The sequence below is a fragment of the Cervus canadensis genome, chromosome 5 (assembly GCF_019320065.1).
Source record: "Cervus canadensis isolate Bull #8, Minnesota chromosome 5, ASM1932006v1, whole genome shotgun sequence".
Classification (NCBI taxonomy): Eukaryota; Metazoa; Chordata; class Mammalia; order Artiodactyla; family Cervidae; genus Cervus; species Cervus canadensis.
Genome location: NC_057390.1, coordinates 6,034,440 through 6,061,709, shown reverse-complemented (window position 1 = coordinate 6,061,709; position 27,270 = coordinate 6,034,440). Strand labels below are relative to the sequence as shown.

General features: G+C 45.7%; 2 protein-coding genes and 1 non-coding gene across 4 annotated transcripts in view; 2 read left to right on the top strand and 1 right to left on the bottom strand.

Annotated features, from left to right (window-relative positions):
• The window catches only part of RNF149 (ring finger protein 149), a 31,264-nt gene extending 20,993 nt beyond the window's left edge, over window positions 1-10,271 (top strand). For both annotated transcript variants that reach the window (XM_043467973.1, XM_043467972.1), the window contains exons 6-9: window positions 1,562-1,760; window positions 4,053-6,420; window positions 7,926-8,071; window positions 9,596-10,271. In XM_043467973.1, coding sequence (XP_043323908.1) covers window positions 1,562-1,760; window positions 4,053-4,096 — 243 coding nt within the window. In that variant the 3' untranslated portion in view covers window positions 4,097-6,420; window positions 7,926-8,071; window positions 9,596-10,271. The remainder of the gene's footprint in view (window positions 1-1,561; window positions 1,761-4,052; window positions 6,421-7,925; window positions 8,072-9,595) is intronic.
• LOC122442795 lies at window positions 6,497-6,610 on the top strand. The gene has a single exon (XR_006269780.1). It is a non-coding gene; the product is annotated as a small nucleolar RNA SNORD89 (small nucleolar RNA).
• Window positions 9,181-22,059, bottom strand: CNOT11 (CCR4-NOT transcription complex subunit 11). The gene is made up of 7 exons (XM_043467971.1): window positions 21,410-22,059; window positions 17,953-18,117; window positions 17,306-17,458; window positions 13,982-14,184; window positions 12,575-12,777; window positions 10,189-10,285; window positions 9,181-10,115 (listed from the first exon to the last, which is right to left on the bottom strand). Exons 1-7 carry the CDS (start codon window positions 21,924-21,926, stop codon window positions 9,918-9,920), a joined length of 1,536 nt encoding a protein of 511 aa, XP_043323906.1. The 5' UTR covers window positions 21,927-22,059; the 3' UTR covers window positions 9,181-9,917.
• Window positions 22,060-27,270: the final 5,211 nt, after the last annotated feature.

Genomic DNA, 27,270 nt, shown 5'->3' with positions numbered 1-27,270 from the left:
ACCTACAGTAATTTGAAATCACACTTAAGAAATTAACTTGTCTTGCCTTTATTTATTTTTTTAATTCTTTGACAGATCTGCCTTTTTCTTTAGACCCGCTGACCCTCCTGCATTGAGTTGCAGCGAGTTTTACACTCTCCTCTCGTGTGGTAACTAGTTCTAACTTCCACAGTGAGAAATGACCACAGTGAGAGCAGCCATTGGCCCTCACATAGTGGTGCCCGACTTTGCAGCTGTGACCACTTTGACGTGCCTCTTGTCACTGTCGTGTTTGCTCCCGGGGTCAGCCCTTATCAGGGGTGTGCAGTGCTGGGTCTGGACTTGGCTCTGGAGAGACAGAGCTGGACAGGACTCCACCCTTCTGCTCACTGGCTCCCAGGGATTCCGCCATCTGGACTGGCAAGGGGCAAGCGTGCACCCCACCGCGCTGGCCAAGGAGGCCTGTTTGGAGAGTGGGGGGCACAGAGAGGGGAGGCCTTGACCCTGCCAGCAGCAATGGGGGAGCTCAGGGAGGGGTTGCTGGAGGGACATTTGAGCTGCGTGTTAATGGATCTGCGTTATCACAGGTCAATGGCGAGTGACCACATGGGGCCTGAGATGGGCAGCTAGTTCAGCCTGGCAGGTGCTCAGACGAGGACCTGGAAACACAGGTCAGGGCGGGCTGAGCGGGAGCGCGTACGACAGCAGCCCGGCAGGACTTGGTGGTTGGTGTGGCAGGCGTCTTCTCTGGGGGTGCCTGTGGGAAGGCAGTGAGCCACGCGGGGTCCAGGAGTCAAAAGAAGGTTCTAGAACACAGGCGGAGCCGGCAGCGGGAGCAGCAGTGCTTTTGGCCCTGAGGACCCCAGGAGTGGAGCGGGCAGCTAGGCTGTGTGATGTTCAGTCTCAGCCCAGGTTCACGGGACACCCACCCGCCCCCAGTCGGCCTTTTACCAGCAGATGCGTCCATCACAACTCTGACTCTGGCGTTAATCAAAAAAGATTTCTGGATGGCCCCCAGGTTTTGAGACTTAATGCAGGGTGCTTGTAGGGTCTCCTGTGCGCACTTTCATGGCCTCGTTTTCTTCTTTAAAGCAGCGTGTGGGGAAGTGGAGGCACACTGGCAGCAGACAGACACCCTGTGCAGAATCGGCGCTCTCTGAGTGAGCCGGGCAGTGCGCCCCCTGATGATCAGGGACCTGCGTGTCTCCTGAGTGCTGGCCGCTGGCAGCGGTTGCGGTGGTCTTTCAAGCTCAGGACCCTGGTCTCAGTGGTCAGCAGCCAGCCAGGCTGCTCAGGAAGTCAGGACAATCATTTGTGACAGAGCTTCACTTTCTGTCAATACGTAGTTTAAAAGGTGGCATCGCTTGTGTCAAGGGAAACATGGTTTTTTGGAGGAAAAGCATTTAGGCCATGAAAAGCTACTTACTGAGAAGTGACTCACTTTCTGGTGATGCTAAGAAGACACTGATGTGCTTTTTGCAATATTGATGTTTAAATAGTTTGTTTGAATTATGAGCAGATGATGATAGACAAGTTTGATGGTGTTACTGAGAAAAGGTGTTTCTTTGCTCTGACTCTCAAGGGTGAGCTTGAGGACGCACAGGAGGCGACTGCCCCAGAATCCCCCGCTGGGGGCGTCTCGGCTGCAGATCTGAGTCTCATGGTAGCAGACGGCGAGAGAAGTGCCGCTGGCAGCTCCGAGCTGCCCTCCACCAGTGACCCTGTGCCACCCTGTGACGCCAGCTTTAAAGAGGATGCAGGTGAAAACACAGCCTTGCTGGGTGAGTCACTCGCCGGTTAGCAAACAGTGGTGTTATCAGTGCTTAAATGAAAGTGAAAAAGCCCATAACGTGCAGAAAAAACGTAAAGGAAAAATGAAAACCATGACCTTACCCCTGCAGATACAATACTGTTTCAACATTTTGATAAATATATCTCAGATTTTTTGTGTTTGTGTGTGAAGAGGAAGAGAATATAATTTATGTGCCCTCAGGTAACCTGCTTCTTCCTCTTGGTGTACGAAACTATGTCTGTATCTGTAGACAAGACCTGTGATTTTGTGCAGCTGTGTACTAGTACATTCTGGGTTCAGTATAGTTTCTGTAAACCACATCCTGCTGATGGACTTTTATCATCAGTAACACTGAAATAATTTTCATGTGTGTGTTTACCAACTGTCTATTTTGTGCCCTTCTCATAGGTAAAATAGAGTGAATTGCATTTTTAAAGTTACTGATGCAACTACCTTCTTTTCGTATTTGTTGGTTATTTATATTTCTTTTCTGAGTTGCCCATTTCATCCTTAATTTATTTTTCTATAGAAAAACTAATTTTTTCATATTGATTCTAAGAGCTCTTTGGTCTTTGCTTTGTTTTTTATCTAGTCCAGCCTTCTCATACTTTGCATGATTCTGCCTTTGATAGAATGCTAACTTAGGAAAGTCTTTCTCAGGGTTATTAACTTATACTTTACTAACAGTTGTGGTTTTGTATTTTATGCTTAAATCTTTAATGCACATAGCTTCAGAAAAGATTTAACTCAACTATTTTTCCCAAATATTTAACCACTTATCAGTTGTTTAGCGATCATTACTTGTGAATAATGTTTTGATATTCACAAAGCAAGGCAAATTTCCTCATCTTTATTCTTCTTATTTTAAAAAGTTTCTGAGCTGTTTTTCATTTTTTAAGATTAATTTTAAAAATCAATTTACCATGTATAAGAAAATCCCATGAAAATTTTTATTATAGTTGAATTAATTTATAGATTTAACTGAGAAGAATTGATGCTTCTAATTTTGAATTTGCCAACCTGGAAAAAGAAGCATGTTTTTCCAAATTGGTAATATTCAAACTGAATCAGTTTGTCTTTTTTTTATACATTTTTAGAATCTGGGAGGCAAAGATAGAAACATGAGAAGTGAAGTTTTAAAGCAGAACCTGAGGAAGAAAGAATGCATTGTGTAAGAAAAAGGGAGAATGAATTTCAGAGAATTAGGAAGTAGAAAGGTGGATCACGTAGGAGGTCTCCTAGCCTGTTCTCCTAGCTGGGTCTCCTGCTGAGAATGAACTACCTTGTTTTTAGCAAATCTGTTGCATTGAGCCCAGATGCATTCCATTGTAATTTTTGCTGTTTCCTTCAGTCTCCAGAAGGGAAACGAAATTTGTTTCCTCTACTACTTGACTACCCTTGAGATATTTCAGGACAGGTAAAATTCTTAACCTGAATTTCTAAGTATTTGTTCACCAGTAAATTTGACAGGTAATTTATGTGTTAATATTATTTCTAGCCTGCCATCATAACAGCATCATTTGAGAACTATTACACTGGGAAAAAGTTAATTCTTTCCAGCTGACCTTAGGACTTCCAGAGTACAATGTAACTTCACCAGTAGCTAAGCTAACACTTTCGAGAGATGAAGGTGGGGGTTATTAGGGCAGCCCACTCCCTGCAGAAGGTGTCTGCACCAGTGGGCTCCTCTTTGGCCCACTTGACCTCAGGTCTGATTGTAGGTGAACTCACAGTGCTTGGTTCTCCTGTATTTGAGGAGGTACTGTACTCCTGAAAGAAACCTTCTGCACCAAAATTATTCTGTTCTCCTTTCCTGGTAACATCCGACTGGGCTCGAATGCCAGTTTGAACCTCTCCGTGTCTCAATTTCCAGTCTCTAGATTGGGGATAACAGTGTAGCTGTCTCTAGCTTGTAGGGTCAATATACATTGCCCGGTAAACGCAAGCTGCTGTCTTCCTGGGTGGTGATGCCATTGCTGCGTGTCTAAAAGCACACTCCGGTTAATCCCACCAGCTCAGCCTGCGTCTTTTCTGTTGCACGGAGCTGACCACATGCTTGTTGATTAGACTGGAAAACCTCTCATGCTCTATATGAAGAAGGTGTTTTTATATTTTCTTAACTCTCTGTCTGGAATAGGTTGCTGTCTTTCCATGTAAGTTTTATTTAAAAATATCTGTAATTTGTTTCATGAACTAGGATCTCCAAATGTAACAATGTTTATGTAACCAAAGCCCAGAAAATGCCCAGCGACTGACACTGGCTCCCATTGCTTTGTTGTAGAGACAGGCAGGAGCGACGCTCAGCGTGACGGACCCACCTGCTAGCGCGCGACCTGTGGACCGTGTCACGGACAGAGCCTAGGCTCGAATTAAAGGACACTTTATTTTTTTTACTTTACTGCATAGTTTGTATATGTGAAAATAATGTACATTCTTTTACCTTTCAGGTTCTAATTTGGTATACAAAGAACTATTTTATTCTTTCAAGAGACTTTTTGATTAGTCTTGATATATTTATCTATTGAAATGTATCAAAAGATGATTCTGTCTTCTCAAGGATGGTTCTAGCCTAAGCACGTTGACTTTACACTAGTTGAAATGGAGTTGCGTGATTGCGTGATTATATTCAGTAGTTGGTCATGTGTATTTCCCTGGAGGAAAGCCTTTCTTAGAACATTAAACTTGTCAATGTGGTGAGAAATCTGTTGCTTTCTTGCACCTCTGTATTTTAGAGCGGTTTCCAAACCTGAGAGCACTTCCATTGTTGTTTTTAAATTTGGAATTATGAGAAAAGTACTGGCGGACTTGAGTGATTTCATCTCTCCCTTTTATTACCTAATTTCTTCCAGTAACCTTGATGGGGAGGGAAGTTTTGTCCCTTTTTTCCTACAAATAAAAAAAGCTAAGATTCTGTATCTCACACGAGCATTGCTTGTTAAGGAAATGGAGTAAACAGACTCTGATGTGGATTTTTTTTTTTTTTAGGTAAATGATGAATTTACTGATTTCAACTAGAGTTTAATCTTTACAATTAAAAGGGTGATAGATGCAGACTTTCAGTTGCTGTTAAACAAGTAACCAGTTTTCTCGATTAATTTCAAAGCGAGCTTAATGACAGTGAACTTGTTTCATCATCTCTCCCTTTCACTCTTGTTTGCTGCTCTTCCTTGAAGGCAGGGGGATTAGGCTGCTCTGAAGCTTTGGGGGCCACTCTCTAAGTTGAAAAAGTGATTAAACAAACACACAGTGGTGAAGACTCTGCACTTCCCCTGCAGGGGCTGCACGCAGGTTCGATCCCTGATTGGGGAAGTTCTGCATGCCACAGGGGTGGCCAAAAAAACAACAACAAAAACACACACACATTGTGCTCTGCTGTTACTTCTTAGAGGTGGAAGGTCCAGAGTGAGGAAGTTAGTTTTTTACAGCTTGAAGTTGTAGTCCTTTGTAGCTTCCAAGCTGTTTACTGTGTACATCTTTATTTCATGGTAAAAATAAATGTTTACTAGAGTACATAATTTTTAAAGTGTAAACAATTCATTCTTATACCTGTATCTAAGACGTAAAGTTTATATAGTTTTTTTTTTTTTTTTTTCAAGTTACTTAGTACACTCTATTCCAGCCACTCAGTGAAACTCTAGGTGATTCAACAGTGTTACTGATATCACCGAGGCCAGACTCCAAGGGAAGAGCTATGGGAATAGAAATTGCCTTATTCTTGAGTGCTAATTTCAGCAGACACTGCAGTGGGTTTCCATAATGGCCATTATCTTTGAAATTTGCCTTTTGTGTCATTCATTGCAGATAGGAAAATATGTCCCTGATTCTATACCAAGTAGGTTGCTCTTTGTATTTTAAGACACATACTAGTGGAAAGTGCTTTAATTCTTCCCATTAGCCAATGAAGCTGACTTTAAAGAATGCTTTGACAGATCAAGGTGAATTGTTTTTGATGATTATGAGCGAGTGAGTTCTTATCAGCGGCTGTCAACCAGAGCTTTACCTAATTCAGGAGGTTGAGGGACTCCTCTGGGGTTCACTGTTTGGCACTCTGTGCTTCCACTGCAGGGGGCACGAGTTCCATCCCTTGTCAGGGGACTAAGATCCCCTGTGCTGTGAGGCACAGTCAAAAAAAAAAAGAGACTTTGACCCTAAGTTATAAACATAAGAGACTGGAAAAATTATAGTACTGTCATCTCTAGAAACACAAGTCTTTAACAGCAAATAAAGAAATCTGCAAGAGCAGACAGAAAACCCTTTTGTACTTGGTAAGGAAAATGTTTCCTTTCAAAAGGATTTTCTTAGGTGGACGTGATGAAGGGTCAGTTGCTAGAATTTTTGCTGAAACACAACATTGATAAAATGCTGGGAATCTGGGGAATATAAATGAAGAACGGTTAGTAAAGCAGAGAGATTTAGTTCAGATTGTACTCCTTAATGGCAATAATCACTTTCCTTCTGACAGCTGTCTTGAAAGCTTTGTTCACAAATAACGTAGAGACAGTGTTCTTTCTTTTTAACTGTGAGGGCCTCGGTGGTGTGTGGAGGACAGCATGTGCCCATGGATGCCAGCGCCCCTGCCTTGCAGCTTCAGGGCTTCCCCTCAGAAAGCCATGCCGCCTGGAGGGATGTGCACACAGCACCTGCAGCAGGTAACAGCTCCTCGCCTGCGGTCCTGCTGGGGATGTTAGGCACCCAGACCCTTTCCCGGAGGACTGCCCCGTCGTTGCTGAGGAGTGATGACACTAAAAGGCCGAATTGCAGTGTGTCCCTTGGCAGTTGGCTCTCTGTGGGTGCACGATGACAAAACCTCCTGAAGCGAACCTCTGGTCTGACCTCAGTGATGTCGGGGCACGGTTTCCAAAATGGGCCTTCCCAGCAAGCTCAGACATTGTTAAGAAGAGATGATTGGTGAGCCCTGGGCAACTTTGGGGCTTCAGCATGCAGTAAGCACCTGTCTACATGTTTTATGGTGTACTCGCTACATCAAAGACTAGTGACAAGAATCGTGAAGACAATAACAATAGTAATAGACCATAATGGTAAAGAATTCACATGACACAAGGGGTACGGGTTCGCCCCTTGCCTGGGTCGGGAAGATCCCCCGGAGGAGGAAATGGCAACCCACTCCAGTACTCTTGCCTGGAAAACCCCATGGACTGAGGAGCCTGGCGGGCTGCAGTCCACGGGGTCGCAGAGTCAGACATCCCTGAGCGCAGAAGCACACAAGACATTCAAGAACCAGGCTGTTCTCACTGGGACAAAATGCCCAACACAACCAGATGCCCCGGTAAGACGGCTTAGCTTAGCTATAGTCTCTGTTTCTGAGCACATTAAAGCTCGTATGGTCAATGCGGGCTGAGGGTAAGTCAGCACATATACATGGCTAACTAGAACCTGAGGTACTTACATGTTTTAGTCAAAAGCATTTCTCCAGGCTTGGTGTAAACTCCAATTTGCAACTTACAGAGCACAGAACTTTGGCCTGAACCAGAGTTCAGCTTATTTTTCTGCACACTGTGCTTCTGTCACGAGGTCACCAATTAGAAAAGTCACTGATGCTTTTCCCAGTTAATTTTCATTTTTGAAGTTTTAAAACACTTAAAAGCATTTCATTTTCCAAAGTACTGGCACACCTATTACTAGTTACAAAAGTAAAACAATGTCATCATCAGCCATGCAGCTAGAAGTGTGCCCTCATCCTAACAGGAAAGTATAAAATAAGTTGTAAATCAAAAAAGTATTTGCATTACATTAGTTGAAGATTAGTACAAAAAAAGTCAATCCATTCTTTTTGACGCCTTGGAGGCTTATGTATCAACGGATGAAGAGAAACCTGGGAAAACACTTATACTTTCTGTTAGGCTGATTACAGTTATTGAATCTCAGGATTTTGGAAGTCCTTTTCTTAAGGATTTTCCGCATTAAGAGTTTGCACAAACTCATGTCCATTGAGTCCATTAAAATTTATGAAAGTTTGTCTATTTCTGTAAGAATAATAGTTGAATGATACCATTTTCTTAGAGTTGCATAAGTAAACAGTATTGCTAAAGGTATTTGAAATAGTTATATTTTAGGATCACAAATACTTTTTCGAACATCTTTCTACCCTAAGATGTCATTTTAATAGGTCTTCTTGCTGTCATCTTTTAAACAGGTGATTTGAAGATATTAAAGCTAGAAATTGGAACTGAAAGTCCAGAGAATTCAAGACGTGGTTTTTAAAAAACATGAACTCATCTAATTAAACTTAAAAGTTGATGCAGTTATCAAATCCCAGGACTATAGTTCCTTTTATTTCAGGTAAACTTTCTTCTACTTTTAAACATGTTTAACGAAGAACTTTTTGCTGGTGTTGTAAATGTATCTGGGTTTTTTTTTCCTCCTCCCATAAAATGTTCTCTAAATATAACTACTGTTCTTTGTAAGCTATTTATTTGAAATACATCTGAAACCCTTTCTTCTGTCAAGTAAACACCGGGACTGTAACCTGGAAATGATGAGCAGTGGTCTGTCTTTAGTCACAGGCCATGTTGCAGATCTGCCCACAAAAGCCGGTTTGTGGCCCCAAATCAGTGTTTGCGTGGGTGGCGACTTGTGGATGCCCCGGGGGCAGTGAGGTGCCTAGCTTCCGGCACACGCGTTCCCAGGTGCGGCTGGACAGGAGGACGTGGTCTTCTAGTGTCAGACTGACAACAGGTGTCCTTGTGTGGTCAGCGTGGTGCCACATTTCTGACATTTTGTGCCGCTTCAGTTGGTGATTGCGTAGCTTGGGACAGTGCCCAGGCATAGGGCTGCAACATGACTGAGGTGCCTCACGGACAAAACGTGTGTTAGGTGAGCTTCATGTGTGCGTCCAGGCTGCTGGCCAGGAGCGCTCGCTTACCGAGAATCGGCAGGGCCTGAACCCGAGGTTGGGGGTCTTCCAGCAGTGGTGTGGTCAAAACTTCACCATCACAGAGAGTACTGACTAATAAACTTTCTTTGCCCAGTGCTAACATGTAAAATGGTGATGCCCGCATGTCAGCCCTGGGCACAGAAAAGTTAGGTGTGGAAAGTCCATTACCACAATCATTTTAGACTTCTGAAGGCACACCTGTTACACCAGTTTGGGTCCTTCTGAAGCATATATATTTATAAATCCCTTCCCTTTATGAGAATGTCTAAGCTAAAATTCCTCATCATCTAGGCATACTCTTTTGCCAGTATTACAAGGCTGGAATTTATGTTAATCTTAAAACCTGCCCTGCTTTGGTATAGCCTTTAACTTTTGCTTAAGAGTTGGACTGAAAAAAAAAAAAAAAGAGTTGGACTGGAAGGTGAGTGACTCAGGTTTCTGTAGAGTATGCTTTGAAAGTACATCAGTAGACGGGGGATTTTTCATGATTTCTTCAAGTAAAAACGTCAGATAATATAGTTCATAGAAAACTTTAATGTAAGGCACTGTTGTCCAGAGTTAAAAGAGGGGTAACAGCCCACAGGAGCCCACAGGCGGGGCACACACCCCACTCGGCGAGGACAGCTCCCCAGGACCGTCCTCCCAGAGCACCGAACATCAAGAGAGAAAGCCCAGAGAACTACCAGCTATTACAGTCCCCAAAAGTGGTTTCTAGGAATTCCCACGTTGGTAGGCAGCCCAAGAAAAGCACTTACTCTCTTGTCTCTTAGGTTCCCGTGAAAGGAAAGCATGAGGTTACACGTGTGTCCATGGCTCACACTGGGCCCAGTGAGAGGTTTAGGGGTCAGACTGCCATCCCGGGATGACTCCAGGCCCCAGGGGCAGGAATTCATGTTCTTAAAGAGGGTCTTCATTTACTCTCCCTAAAGCCTTATCAGAAGCCTGTGACTTACATCTTAAGCAAAAACAAGCCTGTTGCTCTTCAATGTTGATGGCCTCATCTCCCGAGTGCAGTGACTTTGGGATGACCTTTCCCTGTGGATAGCCATCAGCAAGATACCTACAGGACGCATTCTTCCAGGTTCTTACCAAAAATTCATCTAAAGGGAAAAGTCACCCAGGGAGGCAAGACTCTTAAGTGGAGGGAGTGATGTTTATGTGCATTAAACCAAGCAATCACTGGGGTCTGGACAGTTTTAAAAAGGAAAGCACAGCACAGCTGAACAACGAACGGGAGGTCCCAAAGAGGCATCACTTGGACATCTTGGTCTCGGCAGGTGTCTCCCCAGTGTCCAGGGTCTTCAGCAACCGGAAGAGGCCCGCGGCCTCACGGATCCTGCTGAACTCGATGCAGAAGGCCTGCACTTCTATAAACAAGTCCTGCACGTTGATGATCTTGTTACGGATCAGGGATTGGAGAAAGACACACACAAGACGCACCAGACGATTCTGAAAAAGGAACCTGTGTTAGCGTCTGTTTTCAGGGCAGGTATTTATAAAGGTTACAAAAATTGTTACTTACCTGCATATATTTATCCTTAATTTGTTCACAGGTAGAAATGCAATTGGATATATAAAGGTGAATAAATTCAGGAGGTAGATCAACAGCTGTGGTTAGTCTGTTTCATAAAAACAAAGGCAGGCCTGTTAATTTCGGTCACTTAGTAAAAATTCTGATATTAATGGTTCGTGCAAGTAAACATCGGCGCCACCCACCCCACTCACCCCTGTTAATAAGTGACACTGCCATTTCTCAAGTCTGCACATCATGTGTAATAAGCGCTGAGCACCATGTCCCTGTGTGGTCTTGGCTGAACTGTAATTCCTAGTCAGCATCCAGGCTCTGACAATGTGGGCAGTTACTCCGTCTACGTAAGTAATACCAATCAGTAACTCCTGATTACACAGGAGTGCTATGCAGGGAGCGCTTGTGAAGGAAGGCGTGGTAGGAACTGAACAGCACAATGCATGACTAAGTACTTACGTGAGGCACAAGGAGCAGTGCAAGTGGAAAGGCTTCATAGGGCATATGACTTAAATTGAAACCCACGGACAGAAGTGTTCCTTCAAATCAGTAAATGATCTGAGTAAAGTGTAGAATCGGGGGTGGCGTGGCACGTTTCTAAACTTGCTTGACTACAGAATTTTTTCCCACAAGGCTCCAAGGAAACGCAGCCATGGGCTGCTGGTGACGCGCGGGATGGGGTGATGCACAATGAGGTGGGTGGGTGGGCTCCCACAGCAGACCCCACCCTTGAAACATGTCCACACTATGATAACAGGATGTAGTTATCCTTGGACAAAGTGCCTGCGATCTGGTTTAGACAGTAAGTGAGCACTCAGCATGGTCAGCCTGGAGGACCCGAACAGAAGAAAGCTCAAACAAGAAGGCGGCAGAAGCAGCAGGTTAACCGGTCTTGCAAGCGACAGAAAATGAAGGTTGAAAACCTCGCGCTTCCTCGCTCCCTCCCCAGACCTGTGCTGCCCTAGCACACACCTGCCCTGGGCTTTCAGTTAGGCTTTTTCCCACCAGCCGATTAACTTAAAAGGACTTTTTCTGGGGGGCTTCACTATGCAGATTTTGGGATCTTAGTCGTGTGGCCCCTCGCCGCCCAAGGGAGTGACTGTTGGCACTCGGCAGTGGAAGTGCTGAGTCCTAAACACTGGACTGCCAGGGAGTTCCCAGCTTAGTACAGCTATAAACAGGTTAGAAACAATAATCCCCAACTCTCAAACGAGTGCTCCACAAAGTGCTCCAATTGAAGTGTAGTTGCCTGGCACTCAGAATGGATCTCCCCGTAAGCAGGAAGTCCATAACATTTAGCCCCCGAAACAGGACACCACGTGTGTGGGGGGTGGGGGGCGTTTGGGGATGAGAAGCCTACATTGGGAGCAGAGCAGGCAAGCCTGCCTATAAGGCTACACTCTTTGTTGTTTGGTTGCTAAGTCGTGTTTGACTCTCCTGTGACCCCATTTGCTGTACCCCACCAGACTCCTCTGTCCATGGGATTTCCCAGGCAAGAATATTGGAGCGGGTTGCCATTTCCCCCTCCAGGGGATCTTCCTGACCTACACTACATATAAACAGCTTAATAGTAGGTTCCCAAGCTAACCTTCAAGTCTGTGAAATTTGTGATGTATTTAAAACTTACTTGTAAGCAAAATAACAAAGTGAGAACCCACTGTTGCTTCCCTGACAGTCGATGACAGCAGAGCAAGGAGACCTAATCAAAGAACGGTTCAGAGAACAGTGCCAGGAATTCTAGGAAGGTATTCTCAGAACTGTCTCAGCTTCTTGGCCCCTACCTTCCCATGATATAGCTTTAGTCACTAACAGAAATAATGTAACACCTGTAATTTATGTAGAGATAAAGAATATACAGTTTCCCAGGTGGTGCAGTGGTAAAGAATCTACCTGCCAATGCAGGAGATGCAGGAGACTTGGGTTCGATCCCTGGGTCAGGGAGATCCCCGGAATAGGAAATGGCAACCCACTCAAGTATCCTTGCCTAGAAGATCCCATGGACAGAGGAGCCTGCTGGGCTACAGTCCATGGGAGCACAAAGAGTCAGACATGACCGAGTGACTTAAGCACAGAGAACTAAGAATATATAACCATATATAGGGAAATAAACTTTAGCAATTAGGTTTCACAGATGGTGACTTCCCACGTGGTCCAGTGGTTAAGATAGCATTAAAGGCTCAGAATACCCTCCAAGTTCTTCCTTGGGGGTGCGAAATTTATATGCAGTTAACACTAAAGCTTAGATTATTTAATGGGTTTTCTCAGACTAACAATGTCAGGAAAAAAAAACTTGCAGGTTTTTCCCCTTCTAATCATTTAATCAGGATCTATATACCTGCCCCACCGGCACCCACCCAGCATTTGATCGAGTACAGAAACTTACCGATTTACAACTTCCATCGAATGTAATGACATATCCATATTGACCAGAACTGAAAAATACTCAGTGATCTGGCTTGACTGCATTAACTTCAGCAACATTTCTATAGCAACTAGAGGATTGTTTTCCACTAGGTCAGGAAGTTTGGCTGGAGTGAGGCCAATATGATAAACAAGTTTGGGGTCCTTTTCCAACTCTCCAAGGAGCTAAATAAAATCAAGTTTTTTTAAAGAGAGAAAAAGAAGTCAAATTAGAAATTCTCTTTCCCGCATATAAAAATACCCAACTATTTTATTTTTGAAATGTTATAAAATTTACCTGCACTGAACCAACTTCATCAGTATCTTCCCTCAAACCCATGATCATCATGCTTTGATATTTTGACACTTACATTTGAATTGTCAGGTATTACAACCAGGCACCATCACAAGAGTTTATAAATAACACTGATGCCCCCTGGGCATGAAACCAGAATCAATACTGTCTGGATTTTAACAATAATATCCTTACATCCCTTGTAGGTAGGTTTTTTTTCTGTTTTCGGTTATAATCAAAAATAATCTTAGCAACGCGCACTACTGAAAAGCACAGACCACAGAGGTCATCAGGAAACCCAGGAACTGGAGCCCTGCCCAGCGCCCGGGGGACGGGGAGTCGGGGTCAGACTGCGCACACTGCCGTGCAAGTCACACGCACAGTTACTCAAGTATGTGTGCTCAAAAATGATGTGTTTTGCCAGATCTGTACCTTCCTTTACATACACTTTCTATGCTGTGTCCCCACCTACCTGCATGGACACACACACTCCTTCAGGGCTGACTAGTCAGCAAAGGGAACTACGAACAAGGCTGTTACTTGGCTCTGAAGATGGTGTTAGGTGGCACACCGGATTGGAGAGGTACCTCCTGACAAGTTCTAATGGGAAAGGGTGCAAACTGGGTAAAATTCACCAACAGGAACTACCCACAGCGTCCTGTGTTTCCTGAATCTCGTCGTCGGGCACAGGGACTTCTGAATACACGACCAACCAACCGTGTGATGGGCGCTGGTTTACCTCCCTGGTGAGATGTGAGTCACTGCAGACTCGGCCTCCCGTGAGTCCCGTTCAGCTTAGCGACAGCGTACACGGAGCACCCAGAGCAGAGCGCCCCCACGTGAGCGCCACCTCAGGCCCCTCGCCCGGAGTCGAGCTGATCGCAGACAGAAGCTGCAAGGTGTTCGGGCACCAGACTCGCTGCCCCACCACAGCGCAGTGGGCAGAGTGGGAGGCCGAACCGAGCTTCAGGGACCAAGACACTTCCTACCAGTGGATCATGTTGACAACACCGTGTCACTGGTCGTTTATCACTTCATGAGAAACAAGAACGCTTGGTGAATTCCTTACAGGAGAATGCTGATGGTAACACATACCTGTGTCTGCTGAGGAGAGGACAGGGGGCTCTTGAAGGCTTTAGCCATTATTCGCTTGATCTCTACGCCAGTGCTGTTCTTCACGCACATTGACTTGTCCCACTGGATCGCGTGGTCAGGCTCGGTGGGGTTGAGCCAGGCCAGCTCGTCCTCACACACGTGCAGCGGAGGCGGGGGGCGAATGAACTCGGGCCGAAAATGGCCTGCAATCAGAGGAGCCTGTGTGACTTCTGCTCTGGGGCAGCCGACACGTATAAACCCCACGTCTGTGCATGCGGGCGTGCCCGGTCATGTCTGACTCTGCGACCCCAAGGACTGTGGCCTGCCAGGCAGCTTCTGTCCATGGGATTTCTCAGGCAAGAACACCGGAGTGGGCTGCCAAAACCTCAGATGCCACTTACTGCAGTGCAGTTAACACTCAATAAGGACAACACGGTCATACTGATTCAAAAGTCAGAAGCAGAAATGACATAAAGTAGGTTTTTTCCAGAATACAAATGAAAGAATGAAACACTGACATAGAATTATTATACCAGAGGCCAAATCTATCTATCTTTAGAGAGCAAAGGAAAGCAATACCACCCCCTGACAAGTCCTGGTTCAATCATGATCAGTAGCAAAAGGACACCACTTACTTCATTGGTAAGTCTTTTGATGTGGAAAATAAAACACTATTTGATCTCAGTCATCCTATTCTCAGCACTGTTTTATTCAGAGACTATATAATGTGTACCAGTTTTATTTTTGCATCTTAAAACCTTGCAGTAGCAAATTATGTACAGATAAAATGGGCATGTAAGAACTATGGCTGACTGGACATTCTCAAACGAATCTGGAGTTTCATAAACCCATAAATTCACAAATGCCACAGCATTTTCATAAAATAGTAAAAAAAAAAAACAGGACGGGAGTGACTCGATACCTCAACTGTTTTATAAAGATTGATCCCTAAGATATACATGCTCTTAAGTGAATGAAAACAAACACTGGCTGGATTCCTGGGCAAACTTCACCCCTCACTTTGGTTTTCACACAGGGCCTAAGACGGCTGTCTCCTCCCATGGACCAAGCCCCCGTCAAGTTTCAGACCTGGATACTCCAGTTCATTGAAAATGTCTTTTCTGGCTAAGAATCATCTCTTTCTCTTTTTTGGGGGGTTGTGCTAGCTAGGTCTTTGTTGTTACATGGACTTTTCTCTAGTTGCGGAGAGTGGAGGCTACTCTCCAGCTGCGGTGCATGGGCTTCTCATTTTAGCAGCTTCTCTTATTGCAAAGGAGCATGGGCTCTAGGCACATGGGTTTCAGAAGTTGCAGCTCATGGGCTCTAGAGCATAGGCTCAATAGCTGTGGTGCACAAGCTCAGGTGCTCCTCAGCATATAGGGTCTTCCTGGACCAGGGATCGAGCCCGTGTCTCCTGAGCCCCATCCCTTTATCTTAAACTATACCAACTCTTCATCAGAACCAGCACTGAATCTCTGCAGACTGTTAACAAAGAGAAAGTGTTTCAACAGTTTAGGAGATGCAGTACTTATGTGATCAAGAGAATGTTCCCATGAGGTAAGGATGCTTGGTGTTCAGCTAGACTCGGGCCTGATTCCTGACCGGTCTACTTCTCACATCCCTCTCCAGTGGCCCGTTCCAGTCACAGCGAGCATCAGTAACCACCTCTGTGTGCCTTGGACCTTCCCGTACACTGTGACTAGCCCAGACCTGTTTATGCCAAAGATCTGCTACAAATGGCATAAAGAGTCACAGTGCAGGTTTCAAACTCAAGGTAACACTATAGTCTGGAGAAGATAATCTTATCCCTAAGCAAAAAGCATGCCTTCATCATTAAAACCACACAGAAGCCTATAAAACCAAAGAATGCAGTTCCACAAGCTTCAATAGGTGTTTTCTTTGAATTAAAATAAGAGCCGTAAGATCAGTAAAACTTTAGTGGAGAATGATAAGGTTAATAAAGAGGTATAAAACAAAAAAAGGTAATAAGATAGAAAAATAAGCTCATTTCAGTAAAATCGGAATTTATAGCTTTAGGTATGTAATAAAAAAAATGTGGTATTTTTATTAAAGAAGAAACTTTCATTGAGCATATCTACTATGTTCTGGACACCATACTAGAAGTTTTTCATTAAATTCATGTTTAACATTCTCTGGCATAAATCCTACCAATGTTTTTCTCCCAAGGCAATAGAAATAAAAGCAAAAATAAACAAATGGGACCTAATCATACTTACAAGCTTTTCTTCAGCAAAGAAAACCATAAACAAAACTAAGACAACCTACAGACTGGGAAAAAATATTTGCAAATGATGCAACCAACACGGACTTAATTTCCAAAATATACACACAGCTCATCCATCTCAACAGCAAAAAATCAACCCAATCAAAAAATGAGCACAATATCTAAAGAGACATTTCTTCAAAGAAGGCATACAGATGGCCAATAGGCACATGAAAAGATGCTCAATGTAGCTAATTATTAGAGAAATGCAAATCAAAACTACAATGAGGTACCACCTCACCAGTCAGTACAAATATGCTGGAGAGGGTGTGGAGGAAAGGGAACTCTCCTTCATTACTGATGGGACTGTAAACTGGTGCAGCCACTATGGAAAACATCATGGTGGTTCTCAGTAAACTAAAAACAAGTTGCCATATGATCACACAATCCCACTTCTGGGCCTGTATCGACAAAACTGCAATTCAAAAACACAACACGCACCCCTATGTTCAGGGCAGCACTATTCACGATAGCTGAGACATGGGAACAGTCTGTCCATTGAGAGGTGAACGGATAAAGAAAAAGAATGAAATAATGCCATTTGCAGCAACATGGACCTATAGATTATCACATTAGTGAAGTAAACCAGACAGATAAAGAGAAAGATATCACCGCTATGTGGGATCTAAAATGTGACACAAATGAACTTATCCATGAAACTGAAACAGACTCACAGACAGAGCAGACTTGTGGTTGCTATGGGGGCGGGATGGATTGGGATTCAGGGATTAGCAGATGCAAACTATTACACAGAGGATGGATAAAGAATAAGGTCCTACCATATAGCACAGAAAGCAAAACTCAATATCCTGTGAGAAACCATAATGGAAAAGAACATGAAAAAGAACGTACAGCTGAATCACTCTGCTGTACAGCGGAAATTAACACTGTAAATCAACTATTTCAATGAAATAAAATTTTTAAAAGATTCATGTTTCAGCATCAACGAAAACAACATGTTTCAGAACACCAGAGTCTCAGGGGGACTCTGCTAAAATAAAATCAAGAATATAAAGGAACATAAAATCAGATTTACTCACTTTCAATAGGTGGCTTTGGTCCACTGACTAAAGCTTCCGTGATCTGAGAGGCAACGGAACTGTCGAATCCAGAGTTAGATGAGTCTGGGTCTGGGTCACTGAGAATGCTAGGGAAGCTGGCCTTACTTTGAGTTGGCAACTCAGACTGGCGTTCTGAAAAAGATTAAAACAGAAAACACTTTAAAATGCGGCACGAGGAGAGTGAAAAGACAAGCTAGTAACTGGAGAAACTTGTCTACAACATACAAGCAAAGGGCCAGATTCAAGTTCTTTTGTTTTTTCTCCAAAACTCCTACAAATCCATCTTTAAAAACAGGCGGGGGGGGGGGGGGGGGGGGAATGGGCTAATGACTTCATTGAGTATTTTATCTTTAAAAGCTTGAATGGCCAATAAACACCTCAAAAGATATTCGACCTCAGTAGAAACCAGGGGAAATCTGTTAAAACACAAGATACTAGTGCATACACACTGTAGTTATAACTGTCCCTTATAGTCATTGATGCTTATTTCCTTGTTTTCTTTAAGTCAGGAAAACACAATTGCATCATCCATAAATATATCTGTGGTCCCTGGATCTCACTGTAAAGACATCTGAATTGCAGACTGGCCTCTGCACAAGAGTACCCGAACCTCGGCTCCACCTTACCAGCCAGGGCAAGCTGAAGCCCGCTAATGTCCACAGACTGGCCCATGTTCCCCACGTCCATGAGGGCGATCTGCCGGGGTGTCTTTTTGAAGAGTTCCCGTGGGGGTGCCAGCATCAGCTGGGAAAGAAAAAACTTCTCTGGTGGAGTTATAGGAGGTAAAAACCCTGTAAACACACAAGCAAAAAATGTATGATTTTACTAATGGTTATTTTTAGAAATTATCTTGAGCCTGATAAAACTAGCATCTCACGTATCTTTAAAGACAATTATAATCAAATATTCATTTAACCAAATACACACATTTATGAAAATGTAATTAAGGAATCATCCCAAGGACTGGTTCTAGGACCTCCTGCAAACACTAAAATCCAGGGATGCCTGGGTCCTACACATAAAAGCTGTAGTATCTGAAAGTAACCTACACACACCCTCCTTATACTTTAATCTCCAGATTGCTTAAAATACCTGCTGCTGCTGCTAAGTCGCTTCAGTCGTGTCCGACTCTCTGCGACCTCATAGACGGCAGCCCACCAGGCTCCCCTGTCCCTGGGATTCTCCAGGCAAGAACACTGGAGTGGGTTGCCATTGCCGTCTCCAATGCGTAAAAGTGAAAGTGAAGTCGCTCAGTCGTGTCCAACCCTTAGCGACCCGTCTACCAGGCTCCTCTGTCCCTGGGATTCTCCAGGCAAGAGTACTGGAGTGGGGTGCCATTGCCTTCTCCGACTTAAAATACCTAAGACAGTGTAAATGCTACATAAATACAATGTAAATGCTAGGTAAGTACAATGTAAATGATATGCAAATAGCTGCCAGAATTCAAGTTTTGCTTTTGGGAACTTTTTGGAACTCCCACCCCCACCCCACCCCCAAGGGGCTGGTTGAATCCTTAGATGCAGAACCCAAAGATGTACAGGGCTGACTGTATCTCAACTGATTCACTATGATCTGTGGTGATGTCAATGAAACTTAAAAGTTTCTGGAGCTATTAAGAACTTTGTTTTCTAATATGCTTCATTCAGTTCCTGCAAAGATAAGCTTATGTATACAGACCAAAACAAATCAAGAACTATAGTGCTCAGAAATGCTTTTCTTCTCTGCAGCGACCAGCAACTGTGTAAAAGGTAAAGAGACAAGGAAGCAACCACTAGCTCTGCACCATTATAAGACCTTTCTCATCTGGTCCTGACGCACTCTCCTCATCGCATTTTCCCCTCCAACGCTTGTGTTCTACATTCCAGTTGCACAAAACCTCTTCTCTGATTCCTGATTTCAAAGCATACAACACAACAACACAAAGCAGCTCTTTTGAATACCTGAGAGGGCCGCACCCTTCTCTCCCCACCACCTCTAATCAACATCCAGCAAAAACCTCAGTCCCTCTGAAGTCCCTCCAGCTCCACGGGTGCAGTTCCCCCATGCCGCGAGGCCCTGTGCGTGCCAGCCAGCACAGCCCTGGGTGTCGGGTCACAAGCACGTTTGTGTTTCCTCAGCCAGGCTGAAGTTTCCTGAGTGTGAAGACGCCTTCTTACTTGCATCCAGATACATTTTCAACCTTGGCTCTGCAGCAGAGTCACCTGAAAAGCTCAAAAAACATGCACCCACCAGACGGGAAGCTGCGGTATATCTGGCACTGGGAGCTCAGCTCCGCGCTCTGTGAGGACCTGAAGGTGGGGGGGGGGAGAGGCTCAGGAGGGAGGGGATGCTCGTATACAAACAGCTGATGCACACTTGCGCAGCAGAAACCAATGACACTGTAGAGCAGTCACACTCCAAATTAAAACTATATATATACCCACTATATACTCCCCTTGATGTACAATGTAATAAGCCTTGGCATTGACAGTCCCTCTGTTGTGGATTTAAGCACCATCCCTACCAACGGTAATCGTGGGTAACACTTCTATTCCTCGTAACAACTCTGTGTTTGTTAGTCCCTAAGTCATGTGCAGCTCTGCCACATCATGGACTAGCCCGCCAGGCTGCTCTGTCCATGGGATTCTCCAGGCAAGAATACTGGATGGGTTGCCATTCCCTTCTCCAGGGGAACTTTCTGACCCAGGGATCAAATTCTGGTCTCCTGCTTTGCAGGTAGATAATAACTCTGCCAGCTCAGAATTATTATCTTCAGCTTACAGACAAGTAAACTGAGGCAGAGACAGGCAAAATAACCAATCTATGGATTTCTTTACTGGGAAATCCGTTTACAATACAGTTAACAGCCTAGATCTAGTTTCACACTCATTGCATTTGAGAATAACATTACATAAATCACAGTTCCTTTACCTAATTCATCCTACAGAATTCGGAAGCTCTCAGACCCAAATCCTGCAGTCGTTTTTCTGGGCATTCTCAAACTAATCAGAAGATGCTTTAGATCTAGAAGAATTGCCAGCAGCAACAATGACTAGCTTACCTGTAGAAGCCCTCTCCTGCAAGAAAAAATTCTCTAGTATTACATTAATCCTCTGCCTTCACCTTCTGGCGCCCAGAATAGCAGTCCCTTCCTAAGGAGTGACTTACCTGTTTCCTCACTGCCTAAGGACTATGAGATCTGCTTCCCACCTCTGACCACCTGTTCTGCCCACTACACTGGTCCCTGTCTAAATCTCCCAGATACTCATCACCATCTATCTCCTCTGTTCCTTTCTCCTCTCCTGGCTTCAGGTCTTCTCCTAAAATCAAGTCTCATAAACCATCTATTGAGTTACAAATAAAAGCAGCATCGCATCAAATCCACCGGTCTCACAAAAGTTGCAGAAAACACACCTTTTACATAATGTCCAGTAGTAGTTTTCTAATTTAGGCGGTGAATTCGAGGCCGCTTTCTATCCTGTGACCCCATCATGTTAACCAAAGACACCTAACAGCAAGAAGGTGGCTAGTATAGTCCTTTGTTGTTTAGCTTAAGTCGGGTCCCACTCTTTGCGACCCCATGAGCTGTAGCCTGCCAGGCTCTTCTGTCCATGGGATTCTGCAAGCAAGAATACTGGAGTGGGTTGCCATTTCCTTCTCCAGGACATCTTCGTGACCCAGGGGTCCAACCCGTGTCTCCTGCATTGGCAGGCGGGTTCTTTACCACTGAGCCACCGGGGAAGCCCTGAGTAATGTGTATCTCCGCTCAACCACGTCTTCCGGTTCTGAATGACTTCTCATTGACTCCCCTGAGACTTAAAGCCGGGGGCAGATAAAGTGTGTCGTTACTTACAACTTCACACACCTCTGACGGGCTAGACGAGAACGAACCGCAAGTGAGGCAGAAAAGCGTCAAGCCCCACGCTAAGCTGCACGGTTTGACGGCTCCTGCTGTTGCGGGGGGAGCGGCTAATTTTCGGTGCCAGGAAGCTGCCACTCCTCCGTACTTGGTGGAGGGGGTGGGGAGGGAATTTCAAAAGGAGACGATGCATTTCCCGGGCCGGTGAAGGCCCAGCAGCTCCAGGCGGGCGGTCCCAGCCGTACCTGAGAGGGGCGGCCGGTCGGGCTCCTGGCCGCCGCGGGCGGGCGGCGCGGGGTTGAGCAAGTGCGCGAAGCTGGCGGCGAAGGGGTTGGCGGCGAGCGGCTCGGTGCGGTACATCTCCCACAGCAGGTAGAGCGCCGTGAGGCGCTGCGCCGCGCTGGGCAGCAGGTCCGGCTGCTGCAGCAGCATCACGAGCACCGAGCCCAGGCGGAAGTGGTCGGCTTTGCTGAAGTAGTGGTGGAAGGCGGTGGACAGGCCCTCGAAGGTGCTGCCGCCGCCCGCCTCCTCCGAGATGATGCTCAGCAGGCTCGAGAGCTCCTTCGGGGTCAGGCTCATCCTGCCCGCGGAGCCCCCCGGGCCTCCGCTCCCCGGCCCGGGGACGCCCGCTCCGCCTCTGCCGCTAGAGCCCGAGCCTCCCGGGCCGCTCCTGGACGCCGACCCCGCCGCTTCCCGGGCTCCCCTTTGCTCCGCGGCGTTGAGCAGCCGGCCAAATGCCGCGCTTGCCCCGCCGCCGGGCATCAACCTCTTTCGCCCGTCCTGCTTCCCGGCCGGAGGGGCCCTGGCACCGGCTCGCTCCGTCCCTGCGGCCGTAAAGCGCGCCGTGGCACGACAGCGTCGCAAACAAAACAAGCCTGGAACCCAGCCGGCAGTACAAGAGGGCAGCGCGGAGCCAGAGCGAGGCTGCTGGAGCCAGGCCAGGGAGAAGATCCCGAGACGCCGAGCGGGCGGGGCAAAAAGCCGGAAATTGAGGCGGAGCTTGCAGGAGGGGCCGAGCCGCCGGCGGGGCCCGGATATCGCCCTGAGGAAGTCTCGCGGAGCCACAGCGCGGCGCTGAGTTGTCATCTGCGCGTGCGCGAGCGAGAGGCGCGCCGCCGGGCACTGTTCCCGGGAGAAACCGTCGTCCAGATTAATGTCTGGAAAAACGCATATAAGAAACTGAAAAGCTCTCTTAGTTAACACACATGACTATTCATGGTAGAAGATTTTTAAGTGCCAATAACTACAGACCACGCATTTCTCACAACCAAAATTAATTTTCAATCCTACACTATTTGAAGAAATGGAGTCATACTGCGCACGACCTATTGTACGCAGTTGTTTTAACAAAATTTCCGGAAAATGTTTTCAGAACGCAGAAACACCTGCCCAGGTGACTAGGGCTCGTTCCAGGTGGGAACCACCCAAACTTGCTCGGTTCCTCCCTTAGACCTGCAAAACCCAGCAGGGAGTCCTGCCAGGGAATTTGGGAATCCTAAATTTGGGAAATCCCGTGTGAGCTAACTAACGCTGGCAACTGGAGAATTCTCTAGTTCAGTGCCTCCTTAGTTCTAAAGTGAAATTGAAAGAAGAGAAACTGGTTGGTCATTGAGGATGCATATTCTGAAGACTTGTTGAATTGACTATTAGAAGGACTTCCCTGGTGGTCCAGTGGCTAAAACTCTGTTCCCCCCATATAGGGGGGCCTGGGTTGGATCCCAGGTCAGGGAACTAAGATCATGCCTGATGCAATGAAGAGCAAAGATTCCATGTGTCACAACAAAGGCCTGGCGCAGCTAAATTTTTTTTTTTAAGTTTAAAAAATTGTTAGCTATCCCTCTAGAAAGGTCCTGACAATTAAGAGCAGCAGACATAACTTGCTAACTTGGGAGACTGATTTAAATTATCTTGAAGGTATTCTTATTTACTACAGTAAATAAACTTTATTGTGTTTGGGAGGTCTGTTTGTTATTGGGGTTTGGTCTTTTTATTTTTGTACTGCAGAGTTTTTTTTTTTAACTTTTTTTTTAGGCTGTTCCAGGTCTGGCCAGTTGTGGCATGCTGGATCTTTAGTAGTGGCATGTGAGATCTAGTTTCCTGACCAGGGATCAAACCCAAGTCACTTGCATTGGGAGCACAGAGTCTTAGCCACTGCACCACTGGGCGAGTCCAGTTTCACTGTTTCGTTGTTTTTTTTTAAGTTGTTTCAAAACATTTGAACATTATGTGCCCCCCAAGCCCCAATAAACTAATTTTTTTTTTCTGTAGGAGCATTTTCAAAATTAGGTTGATGTTAAAAAGAAACCCAGAGGCTCCAGATGGAGTCACTTCTCCTAGATCACACCACCAACCTAACTAAAACTTCATCCTCCCCCAGAAAGTGTGAATGTTAGTCACTCAGATGTAGCCAACTCTTTGCGACCTCATGGACTGCAGTCAACCAGGCTCTTCCGTCCATGGAATTCTCCAGGCAAGAATACTGGGAGTGGGTTGCCATTCCCTCCTCCACGGGATCTTCCTGATCCATGGCTTGAACCCCAGTCTCCCGTATAGAAGGCAGATTCTTTACTGTCTGAGCCACCAGGAAAGCCAAAATGTAGGCTTAACCAGGAATGCTGTAGGCGGCATCAGTGAAGTAATTGGTCTTGTGGACCCTCCCCATTCCCCAAAGGAAGATGAGGTAGCCTGCCACAGAGACCCCCTCCGCTCCCCATAAGCAAGTTGTGTGCTGTGCTCCTTGCTTCAGTGATGTCCGACTCTTTTACCTGCCAGGCTCCTCTATCTGTGGAATTCTCCAGGTAAGAATACTGGAGTGGGCTGCCATGCCCTCCTCCAGAGGATTTTCCTGACCCAGGGAGTGAATCTGCATCACTTGCGTTCCAGGCGGGTTCTTTACCCACTGAGCGACCTAAGGAGCCCCATAAGCGAGTTACCTATGCCTGAAATACGTTTTTTTGCTGATGACTTCCTTGTCTTGCCTTTGAAAACCTTTCCTTCCTAAAGCCGTTGGGAGCTCCTTTCTACTTCCCAGATGGGATGCTTCCTGACTTATGAATGGTTCAGTGAAACCAATTAGATCTTTAAAATGCACCCGGTTGTATTTTTTTTTAACAGCAGTATCCAGGGTTTCCTGCACCCTGGTTGCACCCGGTTTTAGTCGCGACACGAGGGATCTTCCCTCTTCATTGCGGCGTGTGGGATCTTTAGTTGCAGCATGGAGAATCTAGTGCCCTGACCGGGGATGGAACCTGGGCCCCCTGCACTGGGAGCCCACACTGGAGCATGAGGGAAGACCCTATAAAACATTTTTGAAAAGACCACATTTTGGAGATTAAAAATAGATTAATGGTTTCCAGAGGTCGGGGGGTCGGTGGGGGTGGGTGGCAGAGAGGTAGATCTGCCTCTGAAAGGGTAACGTGGGGAGCTCTGTGGTGATGGGAGAGTTCTGTACCTTAGTTGTGATGTTGGCTACACAGATGTGTACATGTGATAAAATTGCATAGACCTGAACACATATATTGTAACATTGCTTGTTTCCCAGTCTCGATTGTGTACTAGAGTTATGCAAAATGCAACCGTATTGAGGGAAATTGGGTGAAGAGTAAGTAGCACTCGCCCTACATGTTTTTGCAATTTCCTGTGAATCTGCAGTTATTTCTTCTGTTTTAAAAAAAAATACTTGCTTAAAAAAAATAAACTCTTTATTGAATTTGTTACAGTATTGCTTCTCTTTTATATTTTGATTTTTTTGGCTGCAAGGCATACGGGATCTTAGCGCCCCAACCGGGGATCGAACCGTTACTCCCTGCATTGGAAGGCTAGGTCTTAACTACTGGACCACCAAGGAAGTCCCTGCAGTTATTTCAAAATAAAAAATTTTTTTTTAATATAGAAACATTCCTATGGCATAATGCTAAATGCAGAAAGCAAAATAAATGTGTTTCTCTGTGTGTGTGTGTGCATGCATGTACGCTTAAAACTGCAAACAGTGGTTGTTCTTAAATATTTGCCTTTTCAAAAAAAAGCTTTTTATTGAAGTATAGTTTACAGTGTTAGTTTCAGCTGTGCAGTAAAATGATTGTTATATATTCTTTTTCAGATTCTTTTCCATTATAAATTATAAGATATTGAATATATTTGGCTTCCCTGGTGGCTCAGTGATAAAGAATCTGCCTGAAATGCAGGAGACATGGGCTCAACCCCTGGGTGGAGAAGATCCCCTGGAGAAGGAAATGGTAACCCACTCCAGTATTCTTGCCTGGGAAATTATATGGACAGAGGAACCTCATGGCCCCTTGTGCTATACAGTGGGTCCTTGTTATTTATCTATTGTATATATAGGAGTCTATATGTTCATCACCAACTATCCCTCCCCCACACTCTTCCCTTTGATTACCATAAGTTTGTCTCCTATTTCTGTGAACCTACTTCTATCTTGGAAGTAAGTTTATTTACATTGTTTTTATTAGATGCCACAAATGAGTGATACCATAGTTGTCTTTGTCTGGCTTACTTCACTTAATATCTCTAGGTCCTTTGTTTCTTCTTACATTGATGTGACTTCCAAATAAAATGTATTCCTTTTAGGATGGAAAAGATTGTACTGAAACGCAGGAAACACCCACTCTGGGTGTGTGATTGGAATCCGCTGGCGTTTACTCAGACGTCTGCCCATGAGGCCTTTCTGAAGCCTCCTCCGCTCCTCAGCTGAAAGGGACGGTAGGTGTTCCTTCCTGGTCTGTCACCTGCTCCCTCTTTTTGGGGTGCCAGCAGCTTCCATCCATGTTCCACGTGGATCACTGTGAAACTGAAGGCAGAGCAGTGCAGGTGTCCCTGTGGTGCTATCGAAGAGAGCTTGCAGTTGGTTTATTTCTTATCCGTCCTGAGCGGCTCTTCCAGAAAAACCAGGAAAGGCAAACAAGAGGAAGGAAGCCTCAGTGGAAACCTTTGATTTCCTGCCCATCAGATGAACGGTCACCCCCTGTGAGTGTGCTGGCGTCATAAAGCTCTTTCCATCTCTGAATCTCCCCAAAGCCCTTCTATATGCTGCACATAGTCACCAGTCATTTGGGATATCTTGTCAATTCAGGGCTTTCAAGTGATGTGACCGACTCAGCTGGAATAGGTGTAAGCCAGGGAGGTTGGCAGAGCTACAGAAGCAGGCTCACCTGGTCTGCCCATACGTGCCTGCTAAGTCCCTTCAGTCGTGTCCGACTCTTTGTAGCCCTATGGACTGTAACCGCCAGGCTCTTCTGTCCATGGAATTCTCCAGGCAAAAATACTGGAGTGGGTTGCCATTTCCTCCTCCTGGGGATCTTCCTGGCCCAGGGGTCGAACCTGCGTCTCTTCTGTCTTCGGCATTGGCATGTGGGTTCTTTACCACTAGCGCCACCGGGGTGCAGCTCAGTAAACCCCTCCCTAGCACAATTTGTGAGCCCGAACATGAGCTGGAGTGGTGGGGGGACAACGTGGAGGAGACCTAGTCCCTGCTCTTGCGGAGCCTTCAGGCTGGATGAGGAGGCGCTTAGCATCCCCTGCTTTGTAACACTGGCCTCGAGTGGGGCTCTCTGGGCCTCAGGTTCCTCTTCTGGGAAACAGGGGCTTCCCTGGTGGCTCAGACGGTAAAGAATCCATCTGCAGCGTGGGAGACCTGGGTTCGATCCCTGAGTCGGGAAGATGCCCTGGAGGAGGGCATGGCAACCCACTCCAGTATTCTTGCCTGGAGAATCCCATGGACAGAGGAACCTGGCGGGCTAGAGTCCATGAGAGTCGGACACAGCTGAGTGACAAAGCCCAGCCCAGCACAGCACAGCTGGGAACAGAAGATCCACAGCAAGGGAGCTGTTCTTTTGGGCTCCCCTTGCCTCAAATACCTCTCTTGAGAAAGAGAAGAGTTGTGTGGGTTTTTTTTTTTTTTTAAGTTAATCTTTTACGGATTGTGGATTTTTAGGCATAAAACTATCTTTAGTAGGACTTCTGGTTAAGAAGTGGTCCAGTGGTTAAGAATCTGTGCTTCCATTGCAGGGCACGTGGGTTTGATCCCTGGTCTGGGAACTAAGATTCCATGTGCCACGGAGTGTGGCCAAAAACAAACAAATGACCCCCT

Bases quoted from the DNA above. Each gene is read 5' to 3' on its own strand.
- CNOT11 (XM_043467971.1), bottom strand. From the start codon at position 21,926: ATGCCCGGCGGCGGGGCAAGCGCGGCATTTGGCCGGCTGCTCAACGCC. The intron at 18,118-21,409 runs GTACGGCTGGGA...GTGTGTTTACAG, and splicing joins CGACCGGCCGCCCCTCTCAG to GGTTTTTACCTCCTATAACT. The intron at 14,185-17,305 runs GTGAGTAAATCT...CTCTGATTGCAG, and splicing joins ACCAAAGCCACCTATTGAAA to GCCATTTTCGGCCCGAGTTC.